The following is a 17314-nucleotide window of genomic DNA, read 5'->3' as shown; positions in this document are numbered from 1 at the left end:
GTCGGCCTTCTTAAGCCCTTCTGAGTGCCGGGATCACGCTGTGAGTCCTGACACCGGCTATGACACACTCAGGGCTTAGAGTGACATTGACCCGGTTGCAAACACACCAAGTACACACACACACACACACACAAAAAGGATCTCAAACATACACACACCCACAGTTGGCTTTGGCTCAGCAAGCAGAATTTAAATGAGAAGATCATTTTATGTCCGCCACAAAAAGCTTAAAACCAATCCATCAGTGTGATTTTATTGCTCTACAACAGCCACAACTGTGAGGAAACCCATTAGGATCTCATAACTCCCTTCTTCATAAGACCTACAGACTTATTGCCTTCCAATTAGCTTCTTATGATCTCCTGTGCTGCCCCTGGGAGCACGGCAATAAGCAGCCTCAGCAGCAGATCAATATGAGGGGACTGAGTAAAGATCAGGCACTTAATTGGGTGAGAGAGCTATAGAGTAAAGACAGAGAGAGAGAGAGAGAGCGCAGGACAGGCAGCTGTGGATGTCCTGAGGGTCAAGGGCGCACCCGCAGTGGGCAGGACTGGGGTGCGAGCGGCGAACTCAAGACCAACAGAGAGAGAAAACAGGCCCTGGCCCTTTTAAGCCATCATCTTTTCAGCACCGGCTTTTAAGGCCCAGCGATTATACGAACTGTGTAAACAAAGATTTTGGTCCACTTCCAAGCCAAGTTTGAGTTTCATCCAAAGTGAAGAGGAATGAAGTTACACAGTGAAAAATAAAGAAGAGGAGCCACCGAGAGCAGAAAAATGAGTACATTTAATGTGGTAAACATGCAGGCTTTCAGTGGGATGGAGAAGAGATGCTGAGCACCACACTCTCATATTTAGCATATCACATTTTCTCAGTTTTTCTCAGTCTTCTTGCTCTTTTCCTTGTATTTCGACTGACCGGTCTGGGAAGATTTTACCTTTTACAGATACATGTTGTCTTTTAAGTTTTCTGTCTGATGTACACTGATTCTTCAAACGCACTTTCTTCCATCTTCTTAAGTTTAAAATCTTTTACTTTGAAAGATGTCTGCAGATTGCGTCACCTACAATGAGTTATTAAAGGCTGCAACAAATGAACAGCCTTTTCCTCAACACCTCGACAGCTGAAGTTACCGGTCAAATAACCTGAAGGAAAATGAATCCGCAGCTAGTTTGATAACCGATCAGAGGTCTTAGTCATTTTTAAAGCAAAAATGCCAGACATCAGCAGGTGTCAGCTTCTCTGGTTTGTGACTTTCATTTGTCTTCTAGTAAACTGAATGTCTTTGGGTTTAGAGCTGATGGTTGAACAAAAAAAGACATCAAGAGACATCGGCTTTGGTTCTGAGAATTTATTTTTCCTGATGATAAATCAAGGAGATAATTGGCAAATGACTCGAGAATTGCTCACATCTGGACATGTCGATGAAGGTTCTCAGTCATCCAGGTCATGGTCTGTGTAGTAGGTTCTTAGAGCATGTTAGGATCCCTGGTCCCTAAGACCCTAACAAGTCCAGATGCCCTAAGAACCTACTACACTTCACATCTGGACCCAGAACAGAAGCTCTAGCCAGGAAATTTGAGGTCTCTTTTAATGATCAATCCATAATCAGAATAGATGCTGACAAATTCAATAGATCGACTAATAGTTTCAGTGTATTCAGGAAGTCGGCAGCAAAGTGTTCATTTGCTTTGGCTCTCGCAGAGATAATGCAGCTCTCCATCTCTCAGCATGGGGTCGGTTTCAGAGCCCCGGCTCGCAGCTCCCCCCAACCCCACCCCACCCCTCGTAACCCCCACTAGTCAAAGGTGATCACGGGGGAGAGAAAAAGAGAGGCGCTGATCGAATTTGATAATGAAGACGACCCCTCTAAGCTGCTTTGCTCCACATGCTCAAAATCTCTGCAACACTCAATAAACACTAGGAAGCCCCCCTCCCTGTCACTGCAACATTGTGTAGGTATTGATCCCAGCTAACTGGCTCTTTTAATACCTGGGGTCTGTGGCCCGGCCTGGGGAAATGCATACTGACATGTGACGGGTGGAGCTTAACGGGCAAACACAACGAAGAAAAGATGGGCCTCTCACTTTAGCGTTTCTCTCCCATTTTTTTTCCAATTTACACATCTGCCGAAGAAAGGAGAATTACGGTCGCTGCACCTGCTGTTAAAGGGACATATAGACTGCAAGAGGCCCAGCGCAGTGCGCAGAAAAAGCTGTCACACTGTCAAAAACTATTTGTGCAGCAGAGGTAGCAAAAGCTACAGTGCAAGAAAACTCCCGTTAACGACCGTAAGCCCCGGAGTGAAAGCATCATCAGCACGATATACTTTCAGAAGTGAGTATTAATTTGAAGGTCATTTAAACTTCTCGCTTTATGTGTGGACCACTTCACACTAGTAACACAGAAACGTATATATAACATTATAACCAAGACGGGAAGGCGGCGTTCCCTCATGGTTATACGGAAACCTAAACATCAAGGGACGTCAGGGGAACGTTCAGGGAACTGCACCCTGAATCTACGTTCTCAAAACGTTCTGAGAACTAAAGTGTGATACTAGGGCAGTACTACGATACGACAATGAGTTAAATGAATCTACAACCGAGACTTCACTTAACTTGTCCGGTTTCTTAAGTGACACGATCAGCCCATTAGCAGACATCCCAGCATGCAGCATTTGATACACATTTTTTTTCTTTTTTTGTGGGTAAAATTTTACTTCACCAGTTAAGCAGTAGCTACAATTGACAGATAAATGTAGCACTGTAGAAAGTACACAATATGATTTTGCATTACATTTTGTTTTGTATTACAAGTGTTTCCCTCTCGTTTTAAGCTCATCTTAGCCTTTTCATGAATCTGCATTGGCTGTCTGTTATATTGTCTTCCTGCCTGGTGGAGTAGAAGTACAAAATACCATAAAATGGAAGCACAAAAATCTCAGGATTGTACTTTACTTGAGTAAAAATAACTTAAGTTTGCTTTTTCGACCGTTGCGCAGATGGGGACTGTGGAGACGTCAAGACGCAGCAACAACCTCTTTTAACTTATACCTTTTAATAGAAAAAGATAAACAACCAAAAAAAAAGAAAGAACAAATACAAATGAAACTGCTTACAGCGTATTTACAGCACTCAAGTATGTTTTTTTTCAGTCATTTCCAACATAAAACAGCACAGGTTAGCTGGTACTCGCTAAATGATAATCGTCTGTAATTCATAACCTAAACTTAATTCAAGTACTGAACTTAATTTTCTGTGTTTTTATGGAGTAACACCATGTGATACCAGCTATCACAATGATTCCTGTTGTTTTACCTCATGCAGTGAACATGACACAGACGCATCGTGGATATAGTCAGTCTCAACTATAAAATACAGTGATATATTCCATTGGCTATACCAAACAGGTAGCAGAAGAGACTTTACATTTCTGCTGAGGGTATTTTATATGATCAAGTATTATAGGATTAGTTGGGTGTGAGAGCCAGTCAACAGATCAGCCATCAGATCGGCCAGAACCGCAACGTGAACAGAGCGTCAGTGACAGGAAACGAGGTGCAAAGTGAAAAGCACGAGTGCATTTACATAGCAAAGTTGAACAGACTAAGACGTCAATGCACTTAAGTGGATAACTAAGTAACATGTTATTCATTAGAAGTGACTGCTTTGTAACACGGATGAGGTACTCAGACTTGGGCCCTGTACAACAAGAGCATTTCTATAGTGCAATTAAGGCTGAAGATGCAGCCCGGCAAGAATATCTCATCATCCATCATTGTTCATTTTTCTTCTATTGAAAGGTTTCGTTCATAAAATTTTTGAGGCCTTATAGGACACTGCTCGAACAAACAGAAATACATTTAAACTAACGTAATCTTTAAGAACTGAAATACCAATAAGCAAATGAAAACACTGTTAATGTGGGCTCTCGTTGCTTCGAAGGGACTGGCAGCTCTCTCATTCATCCCAGGCAGTGACCACAGCAGCCTCCTCTCACGCTTTCACCGTGGAAAACTTTCATCTGACCTCAACTTTCCCCCTGACACGTTGACCTGAGCTCTCTAAAAGCAGGCGCAGGCCTCCTGAACTTTTCCGTCTCGCTGCGACCGACGCGAAGGCAGGAACGGAGAAAAGTTGAGGAGAGGGGTCAGAGGTCATCTTTTGACCTTCGCATCCTCCTTGATCTTCCAGATCATGAGCTCCATGCAGGCAGACGCATCCTCGCTCGAGTCGTGGCCTTCCACTGAAAACACACAAACAAATTGCAGAAATTATTATTAGTTTTTTTTTTACACACCTGAACACTGCAGCGCTGAACAATCAGCAATGATTATCAGTGACCAAGGAGACCGAAAACAAAGAAAATCAAACTCAACTGTCAAAATTTAGAATAACCACTGATGAAATGTAACTAAGTACGTTTCTCAAGAACTGTACTGTAATTTTGAAGGACTGTAGGTGAGTATTTCAATTTTCTGCTACTTTATACTTCCATCACGCTACATTTTGGAGGCAAATATTGTATTCTTTACCCCACACAATTTCTCTGACGACTTTTATTACCAGTTACTTTATGGATTGGCTGATGATAGGCTATTACTCATGTAACAAGTTAGTGTTGCGGGCAGGATCTTCATCGACACCAAAGATGGGTTCAAACTGATTTATTTTACTGGCAATCGGACAGAAAATACACCGATATCTGTAATCAGAAAAATGCTGAATACTGGATCCGATAATCGTTCAGACCGATAATTTCTAGCACGAAACAGTAAGTACAGCTGAGGCAGGTGGGAAAGTCACTGGTTCTGTAGGTATTTGGTCACGAACTAAAGTAATGAACAAATTGCTTTTCTTTCCCAGTTGAGTTTGACACACGTGCGCTAGATGAATTAGATCTTAATACACATCATCAACAGGCACATAAGTTCAGAAAAGCTTTCAGGCATTTCAGCTAACCGTACTGAAACTCAGGCTTCAGGTGACACGGTGTGCATGAGTGACACCTGCTGGTCACATGCATGCAGTGCAATGAAGAAGAGCACAAATTGACCAGACTGAACTACTAACCAAGGACTACCAGACAGATTTACTGGCTTCCCCTGGATATGATGTGAAGCACCACACATAATTATTTATGAGTCTGAATTTATAGCAGTTCAGTTTAATTTAATTAGACTCACTTAATTGAACCCTTTCCTGGGACTTGTTTTATTGGCCATCTTTATACGGGATTTACTACATCACTATTACTACCCTGTAAAATTCTACAGTTAAAGGCAATGATGTTTTTTCTATGTTTCCACTAACTTTTACAACTTTCTGATGATTTTTTTCACATTTGTCTCCCCCAGCCGTCCAAACGAGGACTACCTTCATCCTCGGTTTTTGGCTTTTTGCCCAGAAGTTTGTAAGGGAGTTTTGACTTGACTTAATTTAACAGTTAATATATTCCAGAAGATTATTGATGTCTAATAACTTAGCAGGCAAGGTTCTGTAGGCTGTGCTTCAATGAAAACATGTTAAGATTAACTGATAACGATCCATCAGTTGATGTTTAGTTGTTTTTTGTATGCAAGTCTCAGGATACAGAGGAATAAAAAAGAAGTCAAATTATTTCAAATTATTTCTGCACCCATCAGTTAAAATGTTTCTCTGAGCTTTGCTATCATGGTCAACCACAGCATCGACCTGTTTAATGCCTGCATGCACACAACTAATCACGCATTGTCATGAAATAACACAAATGCATCAGACGGCTAATATGTCAAGACATAAATGAATGGATAATAATACCCATAACTCTTATCATAAAGCCTGTAAAGAGCAACAAATCAATTGCTGCTAGCTCTGAGTGATTTTCTCACCGTTGTCCTGGATGATGCGTTTCAGGTAGTCGGCCATCAGGTTCCTCAAGGCACGTTTGTAGGGCAGGCCGAGGCGGTGAGGGAACACAATGGCCGTGTCTACGACTGAACTGTGGATTAGCTGGAGGTACGAGAGACAGAGACAACATTAGGCCACATGAAGTATGTTTCTTTTTTATCATCCCAACAGCTCAACAGCACAAACTCGGTGTCTCATCCTGGAAATGAAACCCAACGTATAAACAGATTTTCCCTTTAAAGTAAGAATATATCACAAGGATTTACTGCTCTGCTTGACTTCAGTGTTGTGTGAACTCATAGCGGGCGTTCATTAATGTGCAAAGGTCACAAAGATGAATGAAGAGACGTGGGTACCTTCAGAGCGAGCAGGTCGCTCTCCAGACTGTGTCCTATGAGGATGGATTCAGCACTGAACATACTGAGCAGGACGGCCTGAACGTCTCGCAGACTGATGGTGGTGCTTTCCAAGTCCTCCTCTGTCACACCCGAAAACCTGCACATACAGATGTGTGCTGCCTTTACAATAGTGCCACTGCTTCAGAGACAAATGTAGGACAGTCACTTTCATTGCCAGTTTAATTCATAAGCAGACACGACCCGCACAGAGTCAGCCTGCGAGAGACAAACGTACCGCGTGTTGTAATCAACAACTTTGCTTTCAGGTTTGACAAAAGTATCGTAGATGACTTTCATCTCAGAGTCGATGACCGTCACCCTCGTCAGTTCCAGGCCCTGCTTTGTGTAGCACTGATTCATTCACAAGAGAGAAAAACAAGTTCATGCGACCTTAAATACAAAATATGATAAAACTCTGGAATTGGAACATACATAACCAAATTTGTGCAAAGAGAGACTCTCATGTCCCATTCGTATTATACTGGCCCACAGCAAATGAAATCTCCAATCAAACATGATCATGATGGCAGCTACTGTTTCAGCAGAAACTTGTGTCGGACTCACCATCTCACAGTCCAGAGCAAACACCCCTCCATTGCCATCAGGTGGGGGACTTTTACTGAACGTTGTGACGAAGCCGTCTAATGACTCTTTACGTCCATCCTGAACATGTTGCTGTGGGTAGATGAAATGTTTTAAGTCTAGGGATGTTTATTATAATGTGCAAAACTCAAAGTAAATATGATAACACATGATGTAAACCAACCCCTGAAAAATATATACAAGCGTGAAGGGAGAAGGCAGCAACCTGATAATTATTAGTCAACTTTCTGACAGCACCAGTAACTAAGATGTGTATAAAATATTCAAGGTTTTAAAAGTTTCTTTTGTCGACACAAGCTGAATGAACATTTCTGACAAAACTATGAGCTTCACAAAACTAAACTTTCCTCTAAAGCTTTATTGTCTCCTTTGACTTGCCTTGCATTACATTACACTGTTCGGTTTTCTGTTTGAAAGTAGATTTTCTTTCCAAAATGCCCCCTGTTCTACATTAGCCCCTTAAGCCATAACTTTCACTTGTTAAAGTGAAAAGAAGAAAAACTAACGGGGTGGTACCTTGGAAACTTGGCAACCTGGCGTGCCCACTGATGCAGCACAGCAGCTGTAATTGGTCTCCCAGCCTCCAGCGACTGACAGGGAAGACAAAGTCGAACAGAGATGGAGAAAAAATAAAAGTTTGGTAAAGAAGGCGGATTTTGATTTTCACTGACAATTTACTCTAAACAAATGCAAACAAACTTACCTTTCTGTCTGCGCAGTCGCCCCCAGTGAAAACTACATTCCTCTTTCCGTACGCAGCTGCCGTTGACATTGACCTTATATTCTGCTCCACATCGACAGCATATCTTGCTGAAGGCTGGAAACACATTACACAGAGTCGGCTGAAAGTTAAATAACTGCTAGACCACATAAACCAGTGTTAACATAATTTAGTGCCGGCCCTCAGAAATGACAGAGAGAGCTGTGGGGGCGTCGCTCACGGTCTGAGACGGCCTTTTTCTCCGGGAGGTTGTATATGATGGCTCTGCCTGCAGCCTCGGGGTTGGTTCTTGGGTATCCGTGCTCCTGGAGCTGCTCCTCCGTCATCAGGTACGACTTCAGCTTCCTGTACAGAGTGGCTCCTACAGCGAGACAGAACAACAAGAAAAACAAATGTTGCCTAAGTACAGAGATGTCATAAAAATAATTTAAAAAACCCCACTAAAAATGAAGTGAAGAAACAAAACTTGGAAACAGATTTTTACTGTTTGTTTTCTTCGCTCAGACAAGCTGACGTCTGTCTTGTTTCTCCACATACATGAGGAGAAACAAACATAGAAAGAAATTATCCACATGACCTATTGCAAGCACTCAACACTTGGCTAGAGTCACAGACTGTTTTCTAATTTTATTTATTATGTTTTATTTCATGGAGTCAGCCTGATGCGTTTCCCCTGTATGATGGCACAGTCCTGCTATGCACTGACAAAATGTATCGGGTATAATCGACGATAAACACGGAGCTGCAGCTTGCCAATGATGATACTGACATGTGCTCATGATTTTCCCACCAAATTACAGAGAACATCAAGTCTGTCCTGCTGTGGAGTTAACAGATCGTCACTCCTGCTGTCATCACGGCGGCCCCCTAGCAAGTGCAGATATCTGATCTTCAAAATGTACACACTCACTGAGCAAAATAAGAAAACTCCTCAGCCAGCTGTTCACATCACGTGTTCGTTTAAAGCGTTATTTCTAGATAAAATGGGCACGTCATTGGTCAGTGATGATACCAATAGACATTTTTTACCAGAGCTGCAACATATTAATATTTTCCTGGTCAGTTAATCTGTTCTGTACCAAATTATATTCAGTTTAAAAACAGCAAAGTATTTCTGCTCCAAAAATGACCTAAACAAATAACTGATCAACAAAAAAAATTACTGATTACCTTTCAGTTGATCAGTTGATCATATCAGCTCTAGTTTTCAGATAATGAAATTCTAATGTGAATGGCCTTTGAAAAACCGTCTGTAACCAGCAAGGGCTCCATACTGCTATTGAAGATTTATTCATTTTCTGTTTATCAGTAGCTCTTGCAGCAGTCCTGCAGTGTAATAAACATATTCCCTCTGGTCTCTGGCACCAGGTCATGAGAGTTGAGACACTGCAGTAAACAGAACCCGGTGGCTGTCACATGAGTGTATGAACAGTTTCACTATTACTGTAAACTGACAAAACACATCACAGAGCAAACAAAAGGTCACAAGTCTCTGCTTGACACAAAGATTCTTTCAGTGTGCTGACTAACTTGTCCCTTACCCGTCAGTTTCTCCTCCTGCTGTTTACCCATCCTGTTGACAGTGAAGCTGGTTGTAGCAGCGAGACGGCCTCCCAGAACCTCCTCGTGGGACTGGGTCCTCCTCCTGGCAACTAAACTGGAGTCTTCTGCAGAAAAACACATAAAAGTTACCACCGAAATGTCATGTAACCGCTGTTCGACCACTTAAAATAATTTTTCATGCTCAACTGTGTTCATGTGAGGACATAAACTGATTTTACTGCGCAGCGTGTCAAAATCATCACAACACACTGCACATATCGGCTAAGAGCTAATACTGTGTGTAATACTGAGGTGACACACTGGTGACAGGCGATGGAGAGGCGCTGCTCTGGCTGCGGAGCTTCTTCAGGGTGTTCACGGCTACGTTGAGGTAGATGTTCTTACTGCTGCTGCGCTCGTACACCAGCTTCTCCTCGTTCAGGGCCTGAAACAGTCAAACCCCACTTAGTCACTGTTAAAAGCCTGTTCAGCTGAAGCACTTACGGAATGAGATTAGAGCTGGTAACATGTTGTAAAAGCTGGGTGATATTTTGTACCATCCGGAAGGCGGCGTCCTCCGATGGGCAAAATTTGACGCACTCATCAATGAAAGTGTTGAGGTAACGCTGGCGGATGTTGGTGGGAACTTTGGCCCCAAACTCAGCGGGGATGACGGGGCGCCTCATTGAAGTGCTCTGAAAAAGTGAAAAAAAATACTGACAGTGAATTACACCCTTTTAAAGGGTCAGTTCACCCCAGAATTATGATATCAGATGTGAAGACATCTGCCTTCTCTCTATTATTATGGAACTAGATGGCACCTTGCTTGTGGTGCTCAAAGCGCCAAAAAATACATCTGAAAAACCCTACGGCAATGTCTCTCCCACCCTTTTGTAAGCAGATTCATGGAGTAACTATATTATTATCACTGCCCAAAAAGGAAACGTGCATCTACTCGAGGAAGAGTCGGTCTGTGGATTTTCTTGAGTAACCAGGTCATGATTTTCTGGAAAAGAGACATTGCTGTTGAGTTTTTCTAATCTCTACAGCTGATATCTCCAAAAGTCTGCAACTGACACCAAAACAATCCTAGAAAGATAAACAGCCCTACAGGTAAGAGTTAAAATATGCATTTTTGATTTCTCTTAAGAGAGGTGGCCCACCTTTGCCAATAAATCATCACGATTACTCAGGGACGTGCAGGCACAAGAAGAAAAAAAACAAACACTCAGAAAAACATGCAATAGCATGAAATGTTGTGACCAGCGGATACCTTCATGGTGGGCATGTGTGCCACCCTCTTCTGCATGGCAGTAGACATGGTTTTAGACAAGATGCCGGCAGTGGTTTGGGTCTTGACAGTTGGATGGGTCTGGCTGGGGGACAGCACTCGACTAGCAGCTGGTTTAACATCTGCAGGGCCTAGTCAGGCACACACGATACATGTGACTTTCTACCCTAACAGTCAAAACAGCTGCATTCATAGAAATCTGAGAAAAGAGTCTGAGACCATAACATCTATTTAAGGAGACTATCACTCAAACGTATTAAAAATTAGCCGGGAAAAGCAGCGATATAGTCAAGCAAAAAAAGAGGAGCTGACTCCCGCTACAGTAGTGGAGACTCTCATACTTGTTTTAGAAGATGTTATTTGTGGGTTGGGGCGGTGAGCTATTCTCTTCCTCTCTCCAGAAAAGCTGGGGCTGGAGCTTTGTGAAGCAGCTTTGGCTGAAGCAGAAAGTTGAGCAGCTTGCTGCTGTGCCATCTGCATACGCTGGAAGCAGACCTCCTGCGCAGTGAGTCTCTTTTGCGGCCGCACCACAGACTTGGAAGGCGCATCATTCTGATAAAAAAAGAAGCATATTTTATTAATGCTGCTGCCGACAGGTAGAGCTGTTGCCGTTGTCTGCATTGTTTAGGTGGGTGGTGAGTGTCAAAGAACAGCCACATCATTGCCAGACACCAAGGTTTCCCCCGTTGCACTGTGAACAGATGATTAATGTTGTTCACTTCACCTGTCAGTGGTGTTAATGCTGTGGTCTATCGATGTACCTGTTAAGTACCAAACTGTGCATGCACATTTACATTAGCATGACTGGTCAGATATTCCACAGGACTGTATGCTATGTGCACAATTACATCACTGTAAATCAACTAATACAAACAGCCCATTATACGAAGTTGAACACCCTTACATTTGTGCTTTACTTGCCGTTTTATGGAGTGTGTCTGTCAACATCTACTTTTCGTTCATTATTTACACGACTGAGGCTCTCATAAAGCTACCATAAACAGTCCAAAAAGACCATCAAAGGCATCCTTACAACAACAGGGTGAGGTCAAAGTGACAAACTTACGCTTCCTTTGGCAACAAAATGGGAGACTCTCTTCTTCTGACCAGGGAAGAGAGTGGTTAAAGTGCTCTCTGTGATTTTCTCCTCCTCTGAATCCCTGGAGGGCTGAGAGGACACAACATGGCATATTAATCCTTCCCACCAACCGATAATTCATAAAACATGACTCAGCACGTGGTAAATGAAAAAAACAAAAACACACCAGTGCAGGAGTACGGCAAGAAAGAAGTTCCAATACCTGTTTGGCTTGCCTTCCCTTGTCTTCCCTCTTCACATCCTTTGATTCATTGAAGATCCGCAAACACTCCTCCATGGGATCTGAGTCAAAATCCAGATCATCCTGGAAACTGGACAGGTCGATTCTGACTTCGTCGACCCCGTCCTTACCTGCCCTGCTGTCTTCCAGCCAGCCGTGATCATCTTCATCATCGGAGGAAGACGGAGTCAGCTCCGACGCTTTCCTCTTGTTCAGACGTCCCCTCTTTAAAGCGTCTGCAGATTTTCTCACCAGCACTTCTTCAGGTTCCTCGTCGTCATCGTCCGCCTCTATCGGTTCGGCCTCCTCTGGGCTCTCATCTCCAAACAGATCTGCATGGCTAAGGCTCAGACTGGATCTTTTGTTTTCAAGTCTTTTCCCATTTGATGAGCTGATGTTTTGCTTTACCTTGTCTTTACTGCTTGCAGAACTGCCTTTACTGTTACTACTACTGCTCACACTACTAGAACTGCTTTTACTACTTTTCTTTACATCCTTTTCTCTTTTATTGCTATCAAGTTTACCATTTTTATGTGGGCTGTCCTTATATTTGCTAAGTTCTTTTTCCTTGTCTGATATCTTGGGCTTCTTGCTTTCCCTTGCAACATTTTCTGAATTTTTATCTCGCTTGCCAGAGTCTGTTTTTACTTTTTCTCCAGCTTTGATCTTATCGTTTCTCTTTTCATCTCTACCATCCCTCCGAACTTTATCTGATGTCTTAACCTTAACTGGGTTTTTCCCATCATCTCTTTTTCCATTACTCTTGTTCTCCTTCTTTGCAGAGTCCTGGTTTAAGGTTTTTATTGAGCCTTTGTCTTTAGTGCTGCCGCCGTTGCTCTTACTTCCCGTTGTTTTGTTTACTTCCTTTTCAAGTTTGTGCACTTTCTCAGATTTGCCACTTTTTTCGTGACTAGTTTGACCAGTCGACTTCTTTTTTTCTAGGTCGTCCTTTCCCTTATGATCTCCCTGGATGTCTGAGTCCCCCACCAAATCCTCCTTATTCCTCTGAGTCAGAGTATTAAGTGTACTTTCTGTTCTCTCTTTTCTCTCCTTGCCCACACCATCCCAAAGTGGCCCACTGTTGCCTTTTCTCTGCTGGAGATTACTAAGTGACATCGGTCGATACTCCGTCCCAGAGCTCTCCCCATCAGAGTCAGAGAAAGTGTACTTTTTTGAGTCAACGCTCTGCTGCCGTGGCTTTTTTACAGCTACAGCACAGTCCTCATCTGACATATCTGATCCCAGCTGTTTGGGTGTCTTTCTCCCCTCGGTCTTAACAGCTTGTGCACCCTTGTCCCTCTTGCTTTTCACTGCGATTCCTGCTGAGTAGTTGGACAGCGGGTCATACTCCATATCTGTAGATGGTTTTGTATTATCCACTGTGTATTTACACTTGGAGGACGAGGTGCTGTTGGAGTACTTCGGACTAGGGGGAGGAGAGGGAGGCTGGTGTGTACGTGTCCGAGATGAAGGCTTTTTCACTGAAGTAGGAACATATTCCATGGAGTTATTATTTTTCCCCTGGTTGTCTGAATCCAGGGTGTACTTGCTGCAGCCAGGGGTGGGATTATAGCCTTCTGATGTCATCTGATAACTCCCAGGGTCATAGGCCATGTGTGAAGGGGGTGTTTTACTTTTAGCAGCATCAGATGAAGACAAACTGGTACTCTCACTGGGATCATATGGTTCATCCCCAATGCGTGAGAGCTTCCTCTTCTCCCTCTCCACTTCGCTGCGGACCTCCTCGATGGCCCTGTTGACCAGCTCCAGAGCGCCGCTGAGGTCTCCTGAGGCAGCTGGTTTTCCATTCTGATCCTCCTGGGGCCTCACAACTTCGGGGTTGAAGGGATCATAACCTTGTTCTACAGGGATGCAAGATGAACGGTCTTAATAAAATAAGAAAAGGTCGATTTACTAACTCTCTCTCACTGAGTGATGCACCAATCTGGTCTGCCACAATACTGACCTTATTAAGCATCCACCATGATGGGGCCAATCCAAATAACAACAGTTTCTTTGTCACAGGGATTATATAACTCAGTGTTTCTGCTCTAAGTTACCTTCGTGTGACAGAAGGCCACTCACTCGATTTTAGCACCAGAGCAATCCCTGCAGCATGATACTGTATTCTTTATTCAAACAGTTACATGCAGCTAGGCAGCTATTCCCCTCAGGATCTCTTGAATTTCCCTTGGGATCAATAAAGTATCTATCTATCCATCTATCTATCTATATTTATAACATGATTTATGGGGAAAATGAGAACATTGGCTGGATAGGTGCACAAATACTTTCCACCACATCTCAAGGTCTTTCTCAGTGGATATATTAGCCCTAAAATGTTAAATATCTAACAAACTATACAACATAACATATACATCTATAACATGCACAGACGTCTATTGGATGAATTTTATAGAGTGTTTCCTTAGGGTATGAATGGTGAACATAAGCTAAACTTAGGAAAGTTGGGGTCAACAAAAAAACAACTTGACAAGCCAATCACACTGCCAATCTGTTCGCCCTCTGCAATATTGTCTTCGTCTGTACTACAAGCACTGCCGCATGCACGCACGGGTCACTTTAGTTCATGCTTCCTTTGGTTCAATTTGTGTAGTTGTTCCTTGTTGTACCCAAGTTTACTACAGCCACTGGGGGTATTGAACTGGCCATGAAGTGTGGTTATTTGCAGCCAACTGCAACAAAAAACACACGTTACGGCGCTATCGGTTTCGCTAACCCGTTTGGGCACCTTCTCACTACTGTGGTCCAGTTCCCCCCACGGACCCACTGCCTACTCTGCCCGATAAGACGTCAAAGTATTACAGTTACTTCCGAATTTAATAATTAAGAAAGTAATACTCAGCACCTTTCTGTGCCGACTGAAGGTCTCTTTGCCGTTTAACGTCTGCCGGTGCTCCGTAGGACGGCCGTCTCTGCTGGCTATGCCTGAAGTGACAGTACGGTCTGTTGCACCCATTTTTGCTGCCTTTGCCCTCGCTGTATTCCGCGTAAAACGGACAGTCAATCCCTCGGAAGAAACCGGTGGACCTCAGCATTATCCCCAGATGGTCCTCTCATGCCCGCCTGAACGCGTCGGTCCGTTTTCTGCGTAGTTTCAATCGTGCTGCAATAGCTTGTAGGAGAGAGGGAACAATAACAACGTCCCTACGGCGCCATGTTGGATTGGCCAGTAAAATGAAATCTCGCGTGAGTTCACACGTGTCGCGCTCCAACACGTCACAGATAATAATCAATAGTTAACGCTAAAAGTTGTAACCCGAGGCGTTGCCAAAACGTCACATAGTTAGCAAGAGGACGCCTTCAACGTGTGTCCTTGCAAACCCAGAACTTAAGTGTTAATGTGAGGCGGGTATTGATTAATCAATAATAGAATAGTGTTTCTGGTGCTACGGTTTTTTTTCCCGTCATTTTCCTTGCTAGCTTTCTGCACACGTTAATTAGCTAATTGCTGCTATTCAATAGAAACGGCAGTGCGCGCTCTTCATAGTAGAGCCGTGTTTCGGAAGTCCGTTTCGTAAAATAAGTGAGACAAGTGTTTCAACATTTTATTTCACAGGTGTCCAGTGATGGGTTATCTTCAAGTCCTTGGGTCAGACTGCCTGGAAAAGAAATGTATACAAAAAAAGTTGGGTGAAAACAGCAGCTAATGATTTTCTCTTCGTCGTTGGACGCTAAAAGAGGCCGCTAAAAAGAATATCGAAATACCCCTTTAAAATGTCAGCCCGGTCTGTGAATTTCTGAAATCAGGTTTTCACGTTAAGACCGACGACACTTTTTGAGCGTCCATAAATTAGACAGTGTTTAAATGCTTTAACTTGAAATGAACACGTATATAAATGATAAAGCACAGCCTACAAAAACATTGTTTGTCAGCAAAATAACATTTCTTACGGATACTGTGTCTGCTGAAGGAAAACATACGGCATTTCATTCACGAACAAGAACTTAATTTCTTTCTTCCTGGTCAGCCTATGAAACAAATATCCACCTAAGTAGCAATAAAAACGAACATTTAAACGCCTCAAACGCTTCCTGAAATGTGTCACGATACCTACCTGCAGCTCCACTCTCAGACTCGAGGCGAACACGTACGTCAGGCGTTTTGTGCACGCCAAACGAACACGTGACCCAGCCCTGCTCAGGTGCGCTGGACAGGTAATCAGTGACGTGATTGGCAGCTGCACGCTCTCTTTCGGTTTCCTGTTCTACTTTTGAGCAGGTGCATGTGTAACCTGGTTAGATGTTTAATGGGTTGAGTGCAGAGCGAGTGGACGTGGTTGTAGATGATTTTAATAGATTATTTTGTAGGAATTGGCAGTGAGGAGTGTGCTAAATGTTACTCTTCTGTTAAATCGCTTGAAGACATCAGGGTTGGGAGAGTGTCGTAGCTATCTTTCTGTAAGGCCGTGATGTGTATGTTTTATTTGGTCCTTTGGCTGTTTTTGAAAGTTTCTATTTTCATGCGCATAATGAAGGAAAAGAATCGACCCTGTTCACATCTGAGAATTGACTCTCATGACTCGAAATCGCATGATCTGTGTCTCACAGAAGGTTGATTTGTTCTCTCCTTTGTGCTTTATGTTTGATGCAATCAAACAAATAAAGTGTTTTTTCCTACTTGCTGGCTAAGGACACCTACCCAACCTCTGAGTGTTTTACTGTTTTATATGGTGTTTTTATTACAGCTTCATTAACGTGTATGTTGCATTTTACTGCTGTATGTTTAAGGGCTAATTTCACACACACTCCTACCCCTTCCATTATTAACGGCTGACGTGCCCTTGAGCAGGGCACCTAACCCCCTAACTGCTCCTGTGTGTGTGTGTGCTCACTGCATGGAACTTGCTGGGTGTGTTCAACCAAGAAATGCAGGGTTAAATGCAGAAAAAAGTGTATGTAAAAACAAAACAAAAACAAAAAACAGGCTGACTAATTCTGATTCTAATCTGTGAGGAATGGCCACTAGGGGGAGACAAACACCTGTGAGGTCTCTCATCCATCGCCCACATGTTGTCTGGAGACTGCACAGAAAAACACTCTGCTGTTGCATCATTTAATTTCGTCCTGCCCATGTACTGTATGACGTTTGCAATACTAAAATAGAAATTATGCAATTTGCTTTTTTTTTGCTTTTGCTTTTGCTTAATTTGTTTGTCATTTCTCTGCAGCAAATTCACATTTAAGGGAAAGAATGGAGGAATGTTAATGATAAAGAATGTTAATGTGACCACTGTGGTAAAGTATTAGAGCAGAGTAATTCATTGTTAATCTCAAATATTTTTTTGTCCCGTCAACACAAAATTTTTATTTGAACAAAATGATGAATCAACTTCATGTCATCAAAAACACACTGTTATTGCTGCTGACTGGTCTAATGATGGACTTCTTTAAATTATTATTGTGGTTTTGATCTCTCTCTGTTCGTTCTTGTCCAAACCCAGCTCATGTGCATCTGGTTGAATCCTACATTATCTTAGTTTAACCACCGGATGACAAATCCTGACTTGCAGCAGTGCTGAAATGAT

General features: G+C 42.8%; 1 protein-coding gene and 1 long non-coding RNA gene across 3 annotated transcripts; one reads left to right on the top strand and one right to left on the bottom strand.

Annotated features, from left to right (window-relative positions):
• Positions 1-3042: 3042 nt before the first annotated feature.
• On the bottom strand, positions 3043-15380 carry rexo1 (REX1, RNA exonuclease 1 homolog). Of its 2 annotated transcripts, none has more exons than XM_046392171.1 (16): positions 14635-15380; positions 11748-13651; positions 11513-11614; positions 10788-10998; positions 10429-10577; positions 9713-9850; positions 9477-9600; positions 9155-9280; positions 7834-7974; positions 7596-7709; positions 7409-7482; positions 6854-6964; positions 6525-6640; positions 6248-6386; positions 5873-5993; positions 3043-4248 (listed from the first exon to the last, which is right to left on the bottom strand). In XM_046392171.1, the coding sequence occupies exons 1-16, from the start codon at positions 14822-14824 to the stop codon at positions 4160-4162; spliced, it is 3849 nt and encodes a 1282-aa protein (XP_046248127.1). In that variant the 5' UTR covers positions 14825-15380; the 3' UTR covers positions 3043-4159. The 2 variants fall into 2 exon arrangements, with proteins under 2 accessions (XP_046248127.1, XP_046248128.1); XM_046392172.1 differs by having other exon boundaries at positions 11748-13627.
• On the top strand, positions 15040-16425 carry LOC124060828. Its single transcript, XR_006843636.1, has 2 exons — positions 15040-15129; positions 15346-16425. It is a non-coding gene; the product is annotated as an uncharacterized LOC124060828 (long non-coding RNA).
• Positions 16426-17314: the final 889 nt, after the last annotated feature.

Source organism: Scatophagus argus, chromosome 6 (assembly GCF_020382885.2).
Source record: "Scatophagus argus isolate fScaArg1 chromosome 6, fScaArg1.pri, whole genome shotgun sequence".
NCBI classification, from domain to species: domain Eukaryota; kingdom Metazoa; phylum Chordata; class Actinopteri; family Scatophagidae; genus Scatophagus; species Scatophagus argus.
This window is presented reverse-complemented; position numbering and strand designations above follow the sequence as displayed.